The sequence below is a fragment of the Crassostrea angulata genome, chromosome 6 (assembly GCF_025612915.1).
Source record: "Crassostrea angulata isolate pt1a10 chromosome 6, ASM2561291v2, whole genome shotgun sequence".
Taxonomy (NCBI): Eukaryota; Metazoa; Mollusca; class Bivalvia; order Ostreida; family Ostreidae; genus Magallana; species Magallana angulata.
The window spans coordinates 9,388,337-9,402,671 of record NC_069116.1 but is presented as its reverse complement, the minus strand read 5'-3'; the positions used below and the strand labels follow the sequence as shown (position 1 = coordinate 9,402,671).

General features: G+C 32.8%; 2 protein-coding genes across 13 annotated transcripts in view; both read right to left on the bottom strand.

Moving 5' to 3' along the window:
* LOC128187700 (trichohyalin-like) overlaps window positions 1-9,135 on the bottom strand; it is a 72,186-nt gene extending 63,051 nt beyond the window's left edge. For 10 of the 12 annotated variants that reach the window (XM_052858147.1, XM_052858145.1, XM_052858136.1 and 7 more), the window contains exon 1: window positions 4,910-5,120. In XM_052858147.1, coding sequence (XP_052714107.1) covers window positions 4,910-4,945 — 36 coding nt within the window. In that variant the 5' untranslated portion in view covers window positions 4,946-5,120. Of the gene's footprint in view, window positions 1-4,909; window positions 5,121-6,776; window positions 6,996-8,997 lie in introns of those variants that run through there. The other 2 variants (XM_052858143.1, XM_052858141.1) reach the window with 2 other exon arrangements.
* LOC128187703 (peroxisome assembly protein 12-like) lies at window positions 8,949-14,334 on the bottom strand. The gene is made up of 8 exons (XM_052858151.1): window positions 14,117-14,334; window positions 12,736-12,844; window positions 12,372-12,478; window positions 11,740-11,823; window positions 10,826-11,052; window positions 10,332-10,503; window positions 9,918-10,006; window positions 8,949-9,638 (listed from the first exon to the last, which is right to left on the bottom strand). Exons 1-8 carry the CDS (start codon window positions 14,237-14,239, stop codon window positions 9,521-9,523), a joined length of 1,029 nt encoding a protein of 342 aa, XP_052714111.1. The 5' UTR covers window positions 14,240-14,334; the 3' UTR covers window positions 8,949-9,520.
* Window position 14,335: the final 1 nt, after the last annotated feature.

Below are 14,335 nucleotides of genomic sequence, written 5' to 3'. Positions count from 1 at the left end.
AGTAGTCTGTGCATTGTCTGCAAGCTTGTCCTTTCTGTGACTCCCTCTAAGCTAACTAGTGACAGAGAGTTGAAGGCTTGATCATCTACTCCGAGGATAAAGAACACTTCACTCAATCAGTGTCGCTATACAGTTTCTAGCCTGTCCTTCCTCTCCATCAGGCTGGGATCTTAAAGATGAGTGACTGGGCAACAAATATTTCCCCAACAAGCAAAACATAAATGACATGATTGAACTTCTTTAAACATACTTTGAAAAATTTGCTAGTAATTTTATATGAGATTACAGGCCATGAGAAAAGAACAGGATGGATATGTTTTGCTGTTATTTGCATGGTATTTATGATATCTATTATTTGACCTTGAGATTAAAAGCAAGGTCATTAATTCAGCCTTAGAATCATAGCTAGTTTTAATATATGGAGGCCATCCTTATAAAGACAATTCCCATCACTTGAGAGATACAGATTGTTCCAAACAACATCATTTAACAACTTATATCTCATAAAAGAAAATTGTTACGTCTGTCCTCTCATTAGAATATATAGATATATAATATAAAATCATTTGGTAAAATGATAGGCCTAATCAGACACCACAATGATGACAACTCTATTTTTAAAAATCTACACATCTGTTCAAAAGACATTGATGTCTTCATGCACAGTTTGTATTGAAAGAACACATAGAGGTGCTCTTATCTGTGCATGATCTCAATGCATTGACATGCTATATAGTCATCCAACATTTTAAATGATCAAGGTTTTCTTTCAACATGAGTTCAAATATTGAATGAATAAATTGATGATGAATATGAATCATCTGTAACTGAACTGCACTCTGTGCAAAAGAATGCAAAACAATTATACTGTGTGAGAGAACAGTTAATACTGCATAATTAAACCTGTTTATATGGTCAGCAGGTCTTTTCCCATTAATTACTGTTGCAAAAGGCACTTGCTGTGAAATACCACATTTCACAGCCAAGAAAACTGTATATATGGAGGTTTCAACTCTATTAAATTCAAAGCAAAATTTCTTCATTCTATAAACTTTAAATGCCAGTCAGAAAGGCAACTTTGTGCGCATTGATCCCCACTGAAGCTCAATAAGTGCCCATTTGGAATGTCAACGGCTTGAGAAATTCAAGTACTGCGCATTATGAACCGGGTAATTTAATGATACACTGTCAAAACCATTTTACAAAGAAAACCCAACATTAAGTCTGAGATAGTTATTGTATATATACAGACACTGAATAGATCATTTATGGTATCCAGTAGATCACAGGTTATTCCCTTTATACATAAATGATAGAGAGAAAACCTTACATATGTTTTTACATCCAAACTAGTTGAATAATGTACTAGCTGGTACACTAATGCAAAAATCTGCAGGATTTCAAATTTTCCTGATCTGACAGGCTTTTTTCAACTCTACACAGGGTCAATTATCTTGGTCTAAATCTTGATTTTTTAATTACACAAAAAAGTACCAGACAAAGTCTATAGAGTTCCATGAATTCTTCATAATTCTAATCCTGTCTGTGCAATACCCCCTCCTATCCCAACTTTCACCATCCATACTGTTTAAATATATCTACTGATTTATTTACAATTGACATACCACTCTATTTAACTAGATATCAAAAAGCATTTAATCTTTGTTAAACCTATGCAGTTGCCAAGAATTTCATTAAAATCTTAAATGGAATATTCTCTGTTCCATTCTAAATCTATTGTGATACCAATTATTAGAACCTTTCAAGCAGTTGATGCACAACAATACTCGGCTGATTATATATTCTAAAAAAATTTAATTGCATCTATAAATATAGAATCAGGGCAAATCGAACGAAATAATTCTATTTCACACTTTATAGGCTAGCAGTTGTTCCAAACAAACAAGAATTTTGGAATGCTAACAATTTTTTTTATCCAATTAATATCATTAACAAGTCAATATATCAATTATGAAAAGTTTCAAACCAATGATTTTGAAAACAATTAGAGGCAATGATCTCATGAAAAATGTACAGCCATTCATTAGATAAGTTTTGGAATAAATTCAATTATGTCTTAGAAACTTCTGTAATATGCAGAATTGCAATCATCAGTTTTAAGAACTTCCACTAATAGTTTACAATGTCAGCTCACATAAAGTTAACATACTGTACACATATTTCATATTACAGCTGCAGTGGGGCAAGAGTTATAGAATTTTAAGGTACATCTTGTATCTACAACAGATAGGTGCACTTTCAGAATAGGTTTGAATTCCTTTTAATTTTGAATCCACATTATCAACACACATATGCATTATTTTCAGTGCATTAAAAATAAATGAATATTGCATTGTATAATAGCCAGGTTATATGCCCCCTGAGAGCAATGATAAGAAGATAAACATTTGATGTATACAATACTGTACATGTTTATAAGACATCTTTTCAGTGTATAGTAGCAATACCTATGTAGTGAAACCTTTATACCAAAGCAACTTTATTGCAGTATTGTCAGATGTTCAATCTTACTGATAATGCAGCATTTGAAAACATGCAATCAAAATGATATCATACCCTTATAAACATTCAGTAAATTAAGATTAAAAATTCATTGGATGAAACACTAGTAAATGATGCTTGAATTGAAAAGGATCAAAATACAGACGCTTTCCTCTACTAACCTATAAGTTACTTCACATCAATTCCAGCTCATGTTTTACAGTCAATACTCCATAGAAGTTAAAAGAGCAATAGTTTTTTGAGCGGATATTGAAATCAGCTTAGTAGCACAGTATTCCAGCAGTGTTATTTTTCACACAACATGGCTATATTTCCAATAAATCAAAGCAGCCATGGCTTTCCATTCAATAGCTCTGACCGCAACAAAATGGCAAATGCACATACATTGCATACTTATGGAAACATTTATCCTTTTTCCTACTGCTCACACAAAACATTCTGAACAGGCAAAGACACAAAGGCTACCCATAAACTGTCTAATATCATCTAGCAGACGCACAAAAATTTTAAAACCCTCTTAATCAGGGTGGTCAAATATTCTACATCCAGAAATATCCCAATAAATCCACGGATATAAAATATGCCCTGATCAAGGGTCCCCAATTCGAAGGAATAACTGCCTCAATCACCTCTTAACTTGTCAATTGATGTTTGCTAACCTAGCTGTTTTCTAAAAACATGAAAGTTTTCAGGTTTATAGGTGATCAAAATTGGCTACAGATACCTGCATGGTCATATCATGGAATTCCACTAACAAAATGTTCCATTTGATGATGGTCGATAGACAAATTCTTGATCTATCCAAGACATAAGCATTCACAATTATAATTAATACTGAACAAGCAAGATTCATGTTCAACATCATTTTGAAATAAACTTGTAAAATTGTTTTTTACTGGATTGTGTGTTGCTTTATGGTGAAGGGTTTCATCTGTGTTTCAAAACCCGTCTGATTTTACAGTCAGGACCCCAAAATTAAAATTAACATTGAAGCTGTTTTCAAATTTCACAATCACCTTATATTCTTCATTAAATGCTTGCAGTTAGATAGATGTTATTAAGATTTAATAGGCATACAGTATGCCTTAGTTTTGAAAATTGACCTACATGCAAAAACGATCTAGAACGGCAAGGAATAAGGCATATATGGTCTGATTCATCAAGACAACCAAACATTTACTACAAATATACATGTAACCAAGAGGTCGTGAACTAAAAAGATAACAATTGTTATTGACCGACTTAAATCTTCATAATTAGCCACCGTAAATGACCGAGCACAATTTAGTTCCGTCATCACAACACCTGAAATGATAGAGATCTTGTATATGCACAGCATGAGATATTTAGGTAAGATGACCTTCACGTTGGGCCAGAATTTTAAACGTGCCAGCTTTAAGGTGGTATTGATCCTGAACAAATTTATCTTAAATTTAATGACATATCAATCTGTTGAGACGTCCAGTGTGCTGCCAAAAGATCTTCATTCACAGAGAAGGGCATTCAGTAAAGATTTCTTCGGTATGCATGATAATCCAATAATTTAACACTTCTGTATCTTATGGAATATTTTTCTTAAGGAATGAAAACAAAAACAATGAATATTTATCATTGTTAGCAACCAAACTTCATTAAAGAAATGTTATTTGATACAAAAATGTCCGGTATTCACTGTGCCTAAATTATTACACACAGAGAGAGAGAGAGAGAGAGAGAGAGAGAGAGAGAGAGAGTATAAACATCAAAGAATATAATGAGTACATGTTAGTTAATACTCTTGTGCTGCTTAACTGTAGACTTTTTTTTAGAAGTGTTTTAGGTCTGAGTAAACATTTATTCTTTAAATTAAATGTGAAAGCATGCCTCATGCTAGAACAAACATTTTCAACTGAAATCTTCGTCTACTCCACTTAATGCAGATTTTAAAAATCTCTGCTTTTATCCTTTAGAGTTCTTTGACAGTTCCTGGCAATTGGGACTTCATACCTCCATCAGTTACTTCATGCCAGATCTAACCTCTAAGGTTGACAAATACAAGTTTCCCATTCACATTTCCGAATTATAATTGAAATATTAAATGAGCATATCATAATTGACTGCATACCAAACTTTTCAATCTTTTTTTTAGAGTTCTTTGACAGTTCCTGGCAATTAGGACTTCGTACCTTCGTCAGTAAATTCAAGCCAGATCTAACCTCTAAGGTTGTCAAATACATGATTCCCATTTACATTTCCTAATTATAATTTAATGAGCATATCATAATTGACTGCATTCCAAACTTTTCAATCTTTTTAAAATAAACATGGTCTTATAAATCAATACCCTAAATAGAATTCTGATTAAACAAACACACAATTTGAAAAACACCAATAGTGAAGTCATTACCTTTGGTTTCTGAAGCATTCTCTCACTTACTGGCATTCCTATAATTCAATAAAACGTCCCAGATGTGATTTTCTAAAGTCACAAAGCCAAAAATCAATCCTTATGGATTACAGAGGTTACATACATTATCTTCTGTATTAATCCTATTATTAAAGTCAAGTGACCAAAACAGAGTTAATCCATGTCATTTCATAACAAAATTTGTTTCTGAACTTCATCTTCATGCTTTATGCGTGTATAAGGTAGGAATATGAATAACCATGTTCAATCGTTCAATGTCTTTGCCAAATAGTGATGTTGACAGAGGTTTAAACTACTGTGACAATTTTTCTTCTGTCCAGGTAAGGCAATGCCACCAACTTGTTAAATATCTACACGTAGGAACAAGCAACATGTCTATTGATCTATCAGATTTTTGCAAACGATTGCTTCTGATTGAAGAAAAAAAAAATTAGATGGCATATAGTTGGAGAATTCTAGAGATCAGTGCTATTGGCTCTAAGCCAAAGAAGAGCATCTTTAAAAGAGTAACTTTAATCTTTGACAAAGAAAAAATCCTATCTTTTTCAAATCTGAACAGGATTTTAATGGAAGAGTTTTAGGGGAACACTTTCTGGTATCTCTAATATAATGATAAGATCCCCTGAATGCTCATATGCAAGATCAAAGAGGTAAACAAATAACTATCTAAGAAAGGGATGGTCGATTTTTAATTCTGACTTTAATTTCAACCCTAAGGAAAAATATTTGCAAAACATGGCTTTGTAAGCTAATAAATTCTGTTATTAAAGATCAGTCCACTGATTTTAGAAATTTATATTTTCACTATATTAAGGTCTGCACTTGGGGCTATACACACATTAAATTCTCTTGGAGAAAATTAGCTAGTTAGTTCGCCAATCATAAAAGGACTACCAAAATGGTATCATCTAACCTACTATTAAGCAGTATTGACAAAACAGGACAATATTTACTCAGTGAAATCAGTGGTGTCAAAAGACCAAGCATAACATAGCAGGAGAGATAGGCAAAATATTAATGGCTGATAGCAGACCTTTGGGGGACACAGAGTAACAACAAAAATCTACCAAACCTTGATGAAAGTAAACTAAACAATGGTTAACACACCAGCAGGAAAGCTGTACAAAATATCATCATGATAGTACATCAAAGGTTACGATAATTAAAACTAACCAAATTAAGGTTACCAAATCATCACTGATTTCAAAATTGAAATATCCATGGTTAGAATAAATTATGTGAACTAAACTTCAATGATATCTTAAGACAGATATACAAAATATTCTAAAGATCTACACCAGCGCATTCAATAAAAGTCTAAGGAACGAACAGAAATCTACACAATCAAAGCTTTTATACATGTACTAGCAAATTTTCACCAAAAATCTTCATTATGAGATCTACCAAATTTTTAGAGAATCGATATCTTTAACACCAAACATTTGGAGACGTACATCTTCAGAATTTTGAAAACTCATTTTAATGGCCAAATGATGTAAATTGAATGCTTTAAAATATTGCTTGTATCTCAAACACGATGTACTTTCAGCCATTTGAATATCTTAATTATCCCAGATCACCTTAAATTTTTTTTTTCAGATTCCAAACAAATTTGTTTTTTAGATAAAAACAGCATGACTTCTGTTAATGAATGACAAATGTCATGTAATATGGAAATGCATTAAGCTACACCTGCATACTGCATAGTGCTAAAATCCTATATGGATCTTAAAGATATCACCAATCAATAAAAAATATGATGTAATCCAGTCAGATCTCAGTGAAAAGTTTTGGGCACCTTGTGATTCAACATACATACAGATAGAATGAAAATATATTGTCCTACCTCTAAACAACTTCATAGATAAAATTGGTTGTCCTGTAAAACTAAGATTTCTCCAGTTTGAATTGGAAAGAGTACATCTAAATGCTTTTACACTCTTCACAAACTCAATCCCACATGAAGAACGGATATAAATCACCGTGGGTATACACTTCTAATGCAGACACAATGTGTACATGTATGCACAATTCCAAAACAACTTTCCTCTCAGCTAACACTCTCCCTTTATACCACAATGCACTTCATTATAAACCAAAATCCCCCTTTTGAGGAACTCTACGTGACTTATGAGATTGCTAAATGGAATTTTATCTTGGAAGGATTCATGAAGTTCAAACCAAAAATTCTACCATTTGATTACTATATAAAGGCTACACAAAAGACCGAACTTTGTCGTTATCATAATGGTATATGAACCTTTTACGAGAGTACACAAAACACAGCTGTTATCAATGCCAGTTATTTCATTCATTGACTTCTATTAACTTTATTACGAAGAAAACTCCACCAGAAGTTACTTTTTAATCATAAAATAATTAAGATTGATTACAGAAAAACTCCACAATCAAAATTTTGTTTCTGCCAGAAACTTGGCCATACAAACAGAGCTAGGTGTGGGACTAAGTGTGAAGACCCTTTATTTCAATTCTCAAACCCTCATTCCATCCGCATGAACAAATAGGAAATGGTTCCCTTTTATCTAATGAATAGCTAGTTTAGATACAGTCTTTTGAGGCCTCAGTTTTTAAACTTGAACTGACTCATTACACAACCTCATGCTAAGATATGAGTTTTAAATACATGTAGTTTTCTTTAAGACTAATATAGCTACAGTCATATATCACAGTCGTTTATCAGATGTGCTGATTGAATATTATTTCAAACATTTGATTAGAGCATAGTTAGTATGCAAAAGAGAAATCTAAACAGGACAGTTTTCATATTGAAGTAATCATTCTATAAATCCCAAGTCTATGCTGAAGGGCAAAGAAACTACCAATATATGCAATTTCAATATAAAACACAAAAATAATTGTACTTAAAACAAAACTGCATCATTTATTATTCCAACTTCATTCTAAACATTTGTGATAACTCTTGGACACTTTCCATTCATCAATCCTGTCTCGACATTCTTTCAATAGTTTGGAGTTCTGCTAGTAAAATTCTTTGTCTGCCAATACCTAAGCCTTAATGTAAGACCCTCCTCTTGCAAGACCTTTCCAATCCGAGATCAATACTGTCCTATCAAGGCCCGGCTATCAGCAGGTTGTACACCCCACCTGACCCCCTCATCATGAAATGGACAGCCACTTGAGAATCTCCCCAACTACACACTTCAGCTCGCAATAACCAGAAGTCCCCTACAGTATCAGTGGCAATCACAAACTTGCTATTTCATTCCAACCTGCGTTAATGTCTCTCCATACATGCGTTCCTGTCTTTCTTGTCTATATTTCTTATAACACAAAACTATACTTACTGAAAAAAGTTCTTTTACATGTAAATTTGTATTCAATATGTATCAAAAGATATGTTACATAAGCTAATTTTTACACCAGTTTGTAAAGAAAAATTTCAAAATGCCTAAACTCATTTTTATGATATATCATTTGCCTTGAAAATCAATATATTGGATTGCTGAACATGGAGAAATAGATATTTTTGCTAAGGATCCCCTCTGCTTCACAAGATTTATTATCTGACTTTAATACCACGATTATCTTGACTTGAAGTACCTTGTTTGGATCGATGGTAGATTATTTCACACTTGCGACTTCTTAGTGGGGTGCCTACACCCTCCCTACAAGACTTTACACCGCCACATACCTACATTGAACTTGTAGCAAGATAAATGTTGTTAATGGCCACTCTGTGTTTGCTTTTCACATCAAGTATATCGGTGTCAGAATTTCATTTTATATTGCGTTTTGCATTCCTTCTTTTAAACATTCATATTCTGCACAGCTAGGTTATCAGAATTTCAATTTTGTTGAATACCAATTATCAAAGTTTTAATAAAATCCAAAATATCATTCATCAACATGCAAGAAACAAAACTTCAACAACTCATGCTGAACAAACAAACTTGACAAGACTTTGTTTGCAGAATACATACACAATGAGTCCAATAAATCATTTCTGTTCAGTGGTAGTATAAAACAGACAGTTAGAAGGAACTATTTGAACTAATTTATTCATGCATTTCACCATTTATACTCACTTTGCCTGCTCACAAAACACTCCAACATCAAGACACATACTGAAACAACCAACATTTATGCAGACCAGTAATACACTAAACATCAACATCAATTGACAGGTAATATTTCCAGAATTTTTTCGAATCAAATTTTTTTGACACATTCATTTTGAAAAACTTTAATTATAAAATTCTATGAATAGTTTGCATGTTATCAAAATGAAATTTGTTCACAAGTGGGGTTAGTTATTATTACATATAATACACGGAAGACTGAACACATTGTTTTTTTTCCACAACTACAGTTTATCACACCTCCATGAATATGAAATAAAATGTCATATGTTAGGGATATTTGGTATCAATCATGTCACAAGAATCAAACTTTGATGGAAAAAAAATTATAACATATGTTCAATGTACTGGTGTATGGATTGAGAGTCAAGATTTTGGATCAAAGATGAATGATTTTAATCACAGATTGTACGAATCACAGAGCTCAGTGGACACGGATTTCTACCAAGTTTTAACACTAAAATGTGGATCATGAATCCGGCGGATAGAGTTTGATCAGATGCTGTTGCTGGGACGGATAGCTGGTGACTGGACAACACTGGTGCTGCCGGATGTAGTCGTAGATACAGGGGTAACAGAATACAAACCTGTCAGGGGAGAAACCACCAATTATACACCATATGGATTGCAAAATTTTCATACACATTCAGCACAAAAAATAAAACCATATAACATAGGTATCTATCCCACAGTTTGATGTTAATAAAATAATAACAACTTTGTTTTATCTTTTTAATATTATTATCTAAATTTATTTTTTTATTTTTGAGATATAATTAGATTACGGTATACTTGTTTGATTTCCTCCTCGCAAAAATTACAAAATCTGAAGACATCATTTCTAGAAATTGAACAAAGGGACCTACCCTGACGTAGACAGAGCGGTGTCATTTGTCCGAAGTTTCAAACAAAGAGGACAAACATTGTGTGGAGTTTTTACCAAGTCTTTGTCAGTCTGCAATTACATGTATGAATGAATTAAGTTGAGTTTTATAGCTTTACATTTTTCCATCTTCTACTTGTACTCAACTCTAAAATAATCAAGACTTTCATACATGTATATTAATCATTTGAGAATTTCCAGTCCATGAATTCAGACTGATATCAATGAAAAAATCAACCAACATTTTAGAAAATGAAAAAGAATTTATCAAAACCTAGTTTGCATAAAAATAAAATTTCACTATAATGTACTAGAGTTTCATCTTTTTACATAAGTCTCCATTAAAGTAGAACTGTGATGAAAAAAAAGGCTAATTTAAATCCTGATGGTTTCCTACCTCTGGTGGATCAGGTACAGGCAACGCCATCAGAGATGGAGCATTGTTCTCACTGGCATACCACCAGTCTAAGAACTGTAGGAAAAACACGCCCACTGACAGACTGGTGGACAGGGTTACAGCTGTCAGACTCAGCGCTTTCCTGGTGACCAGGTTCAGCTTCCCTGGCAAGCTGTAAATTATATACTTCAAGTCACAATACTAACCAAGAAAAAATGTGAGAAGGGGAATAACTCTTGAAGAGACCAGACTTAAGTTGCATTAAGATTTCAAACTACTGATGGTTTAAATTTGAAAAAAATAAATTTTCTTCATGTTTGACTTTGAATTTGCAAATACCCGGTAGTAAAAACTTGCGATTTTGAAGAATAAAATAAATAAAGATCTTCAAAATCTAAAATTGAATTTAAGTCTTTTCTCAGTTATGGTCTTAAGGGTCAGAATAACTAGTACATTTAAAAGGAGAAAATGTAGCGAGAACCCCTGAATTATACCTAGCTGAAGACCAAAGTTGAGAAAACGGAAGACTGTGTGAAACATCCTCCTCCTCTCCCTCAGCATGGCAGAGTTTGGTTCCAGAGAGGTGAAGGAGTGGGGAGTGCCAGGAGATCTTCCCCAGCATGTAGGCGACCTGATAGGCCAGCAGACTCCCCTCCCAGCTCATGTGGACATACGGGTACACAGCCAGGAACACCTTGTATAATTGTTTGTACACCTGACCCTGTAAATAAAATACAGCTGTTCAATTATATGACATTAATGTTGCACAGTGGTAGTAACGGTCAAAATGGTTCACTGTGGTTTCATCATTATTTGTGGAGTCCTAATTTTTGGGGAATTAATGATCAATGAAATCAAATGTTACTTGAAGTCAGATATATGACCACCATTTGTAGCGGCAGATCCATATTATTCATGAATTCATGTACTCTTTAAACTACAAAATTCTTGAAAATTGATGCCGACTAATACTTTGGAATCACTAAAAATTTTCCGTGGCTCAATTTTCGTGGTTTTTGTGGGTAGCCCTCCCCCACAAATTTACATCTTCAATGAAAAACAAGTTTAGAATGAGTTTTCTTTCTCATTGAAACCAAAAACCGAGGCATCCACAAAATTACATCCCATGATTAAGCAAAATACCAACAATTTATAAAAATTGGCCCCCACAAAATTAAATGATTCCCCAGTGTTGACAAACCCCAAGTATGCTCCTACTTCTCCAACTAAAATACTAGTTGCAGGCTGTTAAGGTCTTCAAAGATCACAGAAAACTACATATAAATTTTCTTTAAAATTAAACAAAGAAAACTTTAAGATTTAAATGTTCCCTTCTCAATCAGTTTGAACAAAGAAGTCTATCTAATTATGAATTATGAAGACTTATCATCATACTCTGAGTTCCTACCTTTGGCTGCTGGCCAATGTTATAGCTATGTCTTGCCTCTTCAAACCAGTGATCTAACTTTTGCTTCAAATAAGGCAGAATAACCTGCATATCAAAGAAGTTCAAAAAGAAAATGTATTAATTGGTAGTAAATGTATGTAGGCATTAATTAGTATAACTTGTTTAAGAGATTTCTAAATTATGTAAAAAACTGTATATTTCAATAATTGATCTTTAAACTTCTAGGACCAAAAATATACTACCAGTAGTACCCGGTGATTCATAACCATAATTTTGTTGATAAAAACCAGGCCAGTACATGTCATATCAATCATTTTTTTCCCCATGTTCCACCATGTACTAATTTTGATTTACCGGTATTTGTTCTATACAAATGTTTAATTACATGTATAACAAGGGGCAAATACTGATTGTAACTAAAAATACACGGACTTATTGAAAACAACACAATGGATTAAGACAATCAAAAGTCAGTGACAAAAATTAAGGTAATATAAAACATTCAAGATTGGTTGAACAAGTCAAGGTATAGAAAAAATATGTGGGATTTGACATGCAATTCATCACAGGAGTTTAACTGGATATAACAAAGCCAGCAAATTTGAAGCAGCTAGCTCAAAAGTATAGTATACCAAACAGAGTAAGGATTTCCAAAGGGCTCTTCTGGGTAAATTCTTAGATGGAGATGCTCCATTTACAAAACGCTTTAGATCATAAAAATTCTCAGCAAAAGATGCATCTGAAATACATGTAATAGGAAAAGATTATTTTTGAAGACCAAATTTTTTCAATTTATTGACAGTTTAATAACAAAGCATTTTCAATAATAATCATTTCATTATAAAAATTGGACAAGAATGATACTTGCTTTACAGTGCAGTTGTTCTATCTTTTATTTACAGCTGATAATTATTCAAAATTTTTATGTATTACAGATTAAAAAAAAAATAATCTTCATAGACACTTTAAAATTGTTTAACTTTCATAGGTACATACTGTATTTGTGAAGGTAGTAGTTTTGGAGTATGAAGTCTAATCCAGTGTAAATTTCATCATACCACCTTAATAAGCAACCAAATTTCTCAGGTCTACTCTCTGCAAGCACCTTTGAAAAAGATTCACATGAAGTAAAATACAGGTGTAAGTAAACAGATATGTCCATGTACGAGGGTTGTCCCAAAATAGCGTAGACGAGTGGCGTTATTCAGCTAATCGAAGACAAAGGAAGATGAAATTTGTGCCACAAAGGGTTCAAGATATTTGCATTCAAATAATGTTTTAAAATCAAATATTGTTTGAGATTAAATTGGTGAAATGAAAGCATGTTAGATCAGAAATTTGACATGCGGCGCAATGTCAAAAACAAAATGTTAAACAACATAATGAAAATTGCGAGGAAAAGTACTCTTTGAATGAAAAAATTCAAATAAAACATACATTGATATTTGATAATAATTCTATTAGTTACTCAGAAAATGTTTTGGCTATAACAAAACTTTTAAATATTATATAGCGCGTTTTGTGACAAGTTGAAAAGTTAACTCGTAATAAAATGACGATATGATGTCAGCGTTTAAGGCGGCGCAGCAGTAACTGATACAATTTTGTAAAAACCATCAAATAAATCCTAAGCGGCTTTGGAAGTAAATGAAATTAACAAAATCGATTAGAAATGCGTTTTGTGTATAAGTAGTTTAAAAACATTGAAAATATTTGGACAATTTAAGTATGATGACAATAAGTGAAAAAAAGAAACCCTGAACGATATCAATGGACGTCAAAATGCAGAAAGACACATTTCGAAAAGACGGACGTTAGACAACAAGTAATACAGGACAAGTTTGGAGCCGACAGATCGTTTGTACTTAGAAAATATTAAAAACAAAAACAAAACTAGAAATATATGTTGAATGTGCACTCAGGGTACATGTTCAAAAATGATATTTTTTCTAAGACATTTTCGGAAATAAAACGTAAATGTTATTGTAAAACGATGTGGAGGGTTTAGCAACAACGTAAAACTGGAAATTTTCGACATCGCATATTGCGCCACCTGACAAAACTTGTTGTTAATCATTACAATGTATTTATTTTCTCGAGAAATAAATAAAGTACAGATTTGAATATTTCAGTATTTTTTGCCAAAGGGTCATTGAAGAAAACATAGAAGTCTAAAGAAATTGCAGTGAACAAATAATAAATTATGTGTCCTGTCTACATTATTTTGGGACAACCCTCGTATATGTAGTCTATTGTAGAAGCATTTATACGAGCTTCTCCCCTTAAATATTTGATAAACTTTTCCCATCATTTCCCTACAAATGACTAGTAAGAAACGTGATACATATGTTTTGATTGGTTTACCCTCTATAAATACCTTGACAGCGTGTTTTAGTGCTGGTCTTACACTTCCCATTAAACTTTCTTGAGCAAGCACCTCAAATATTGAAGGAACAGAAGTAAAAGTTGCTGAGGTAATATGGGCTGCATTTTCAGCCATGGTGAATAAAACTGACAAGGAATTACTTGCAATTTATACAGCTACAGACTTCTGCAGAGATCGTACTATAAATACTTATTACTTGTACTTTCATAT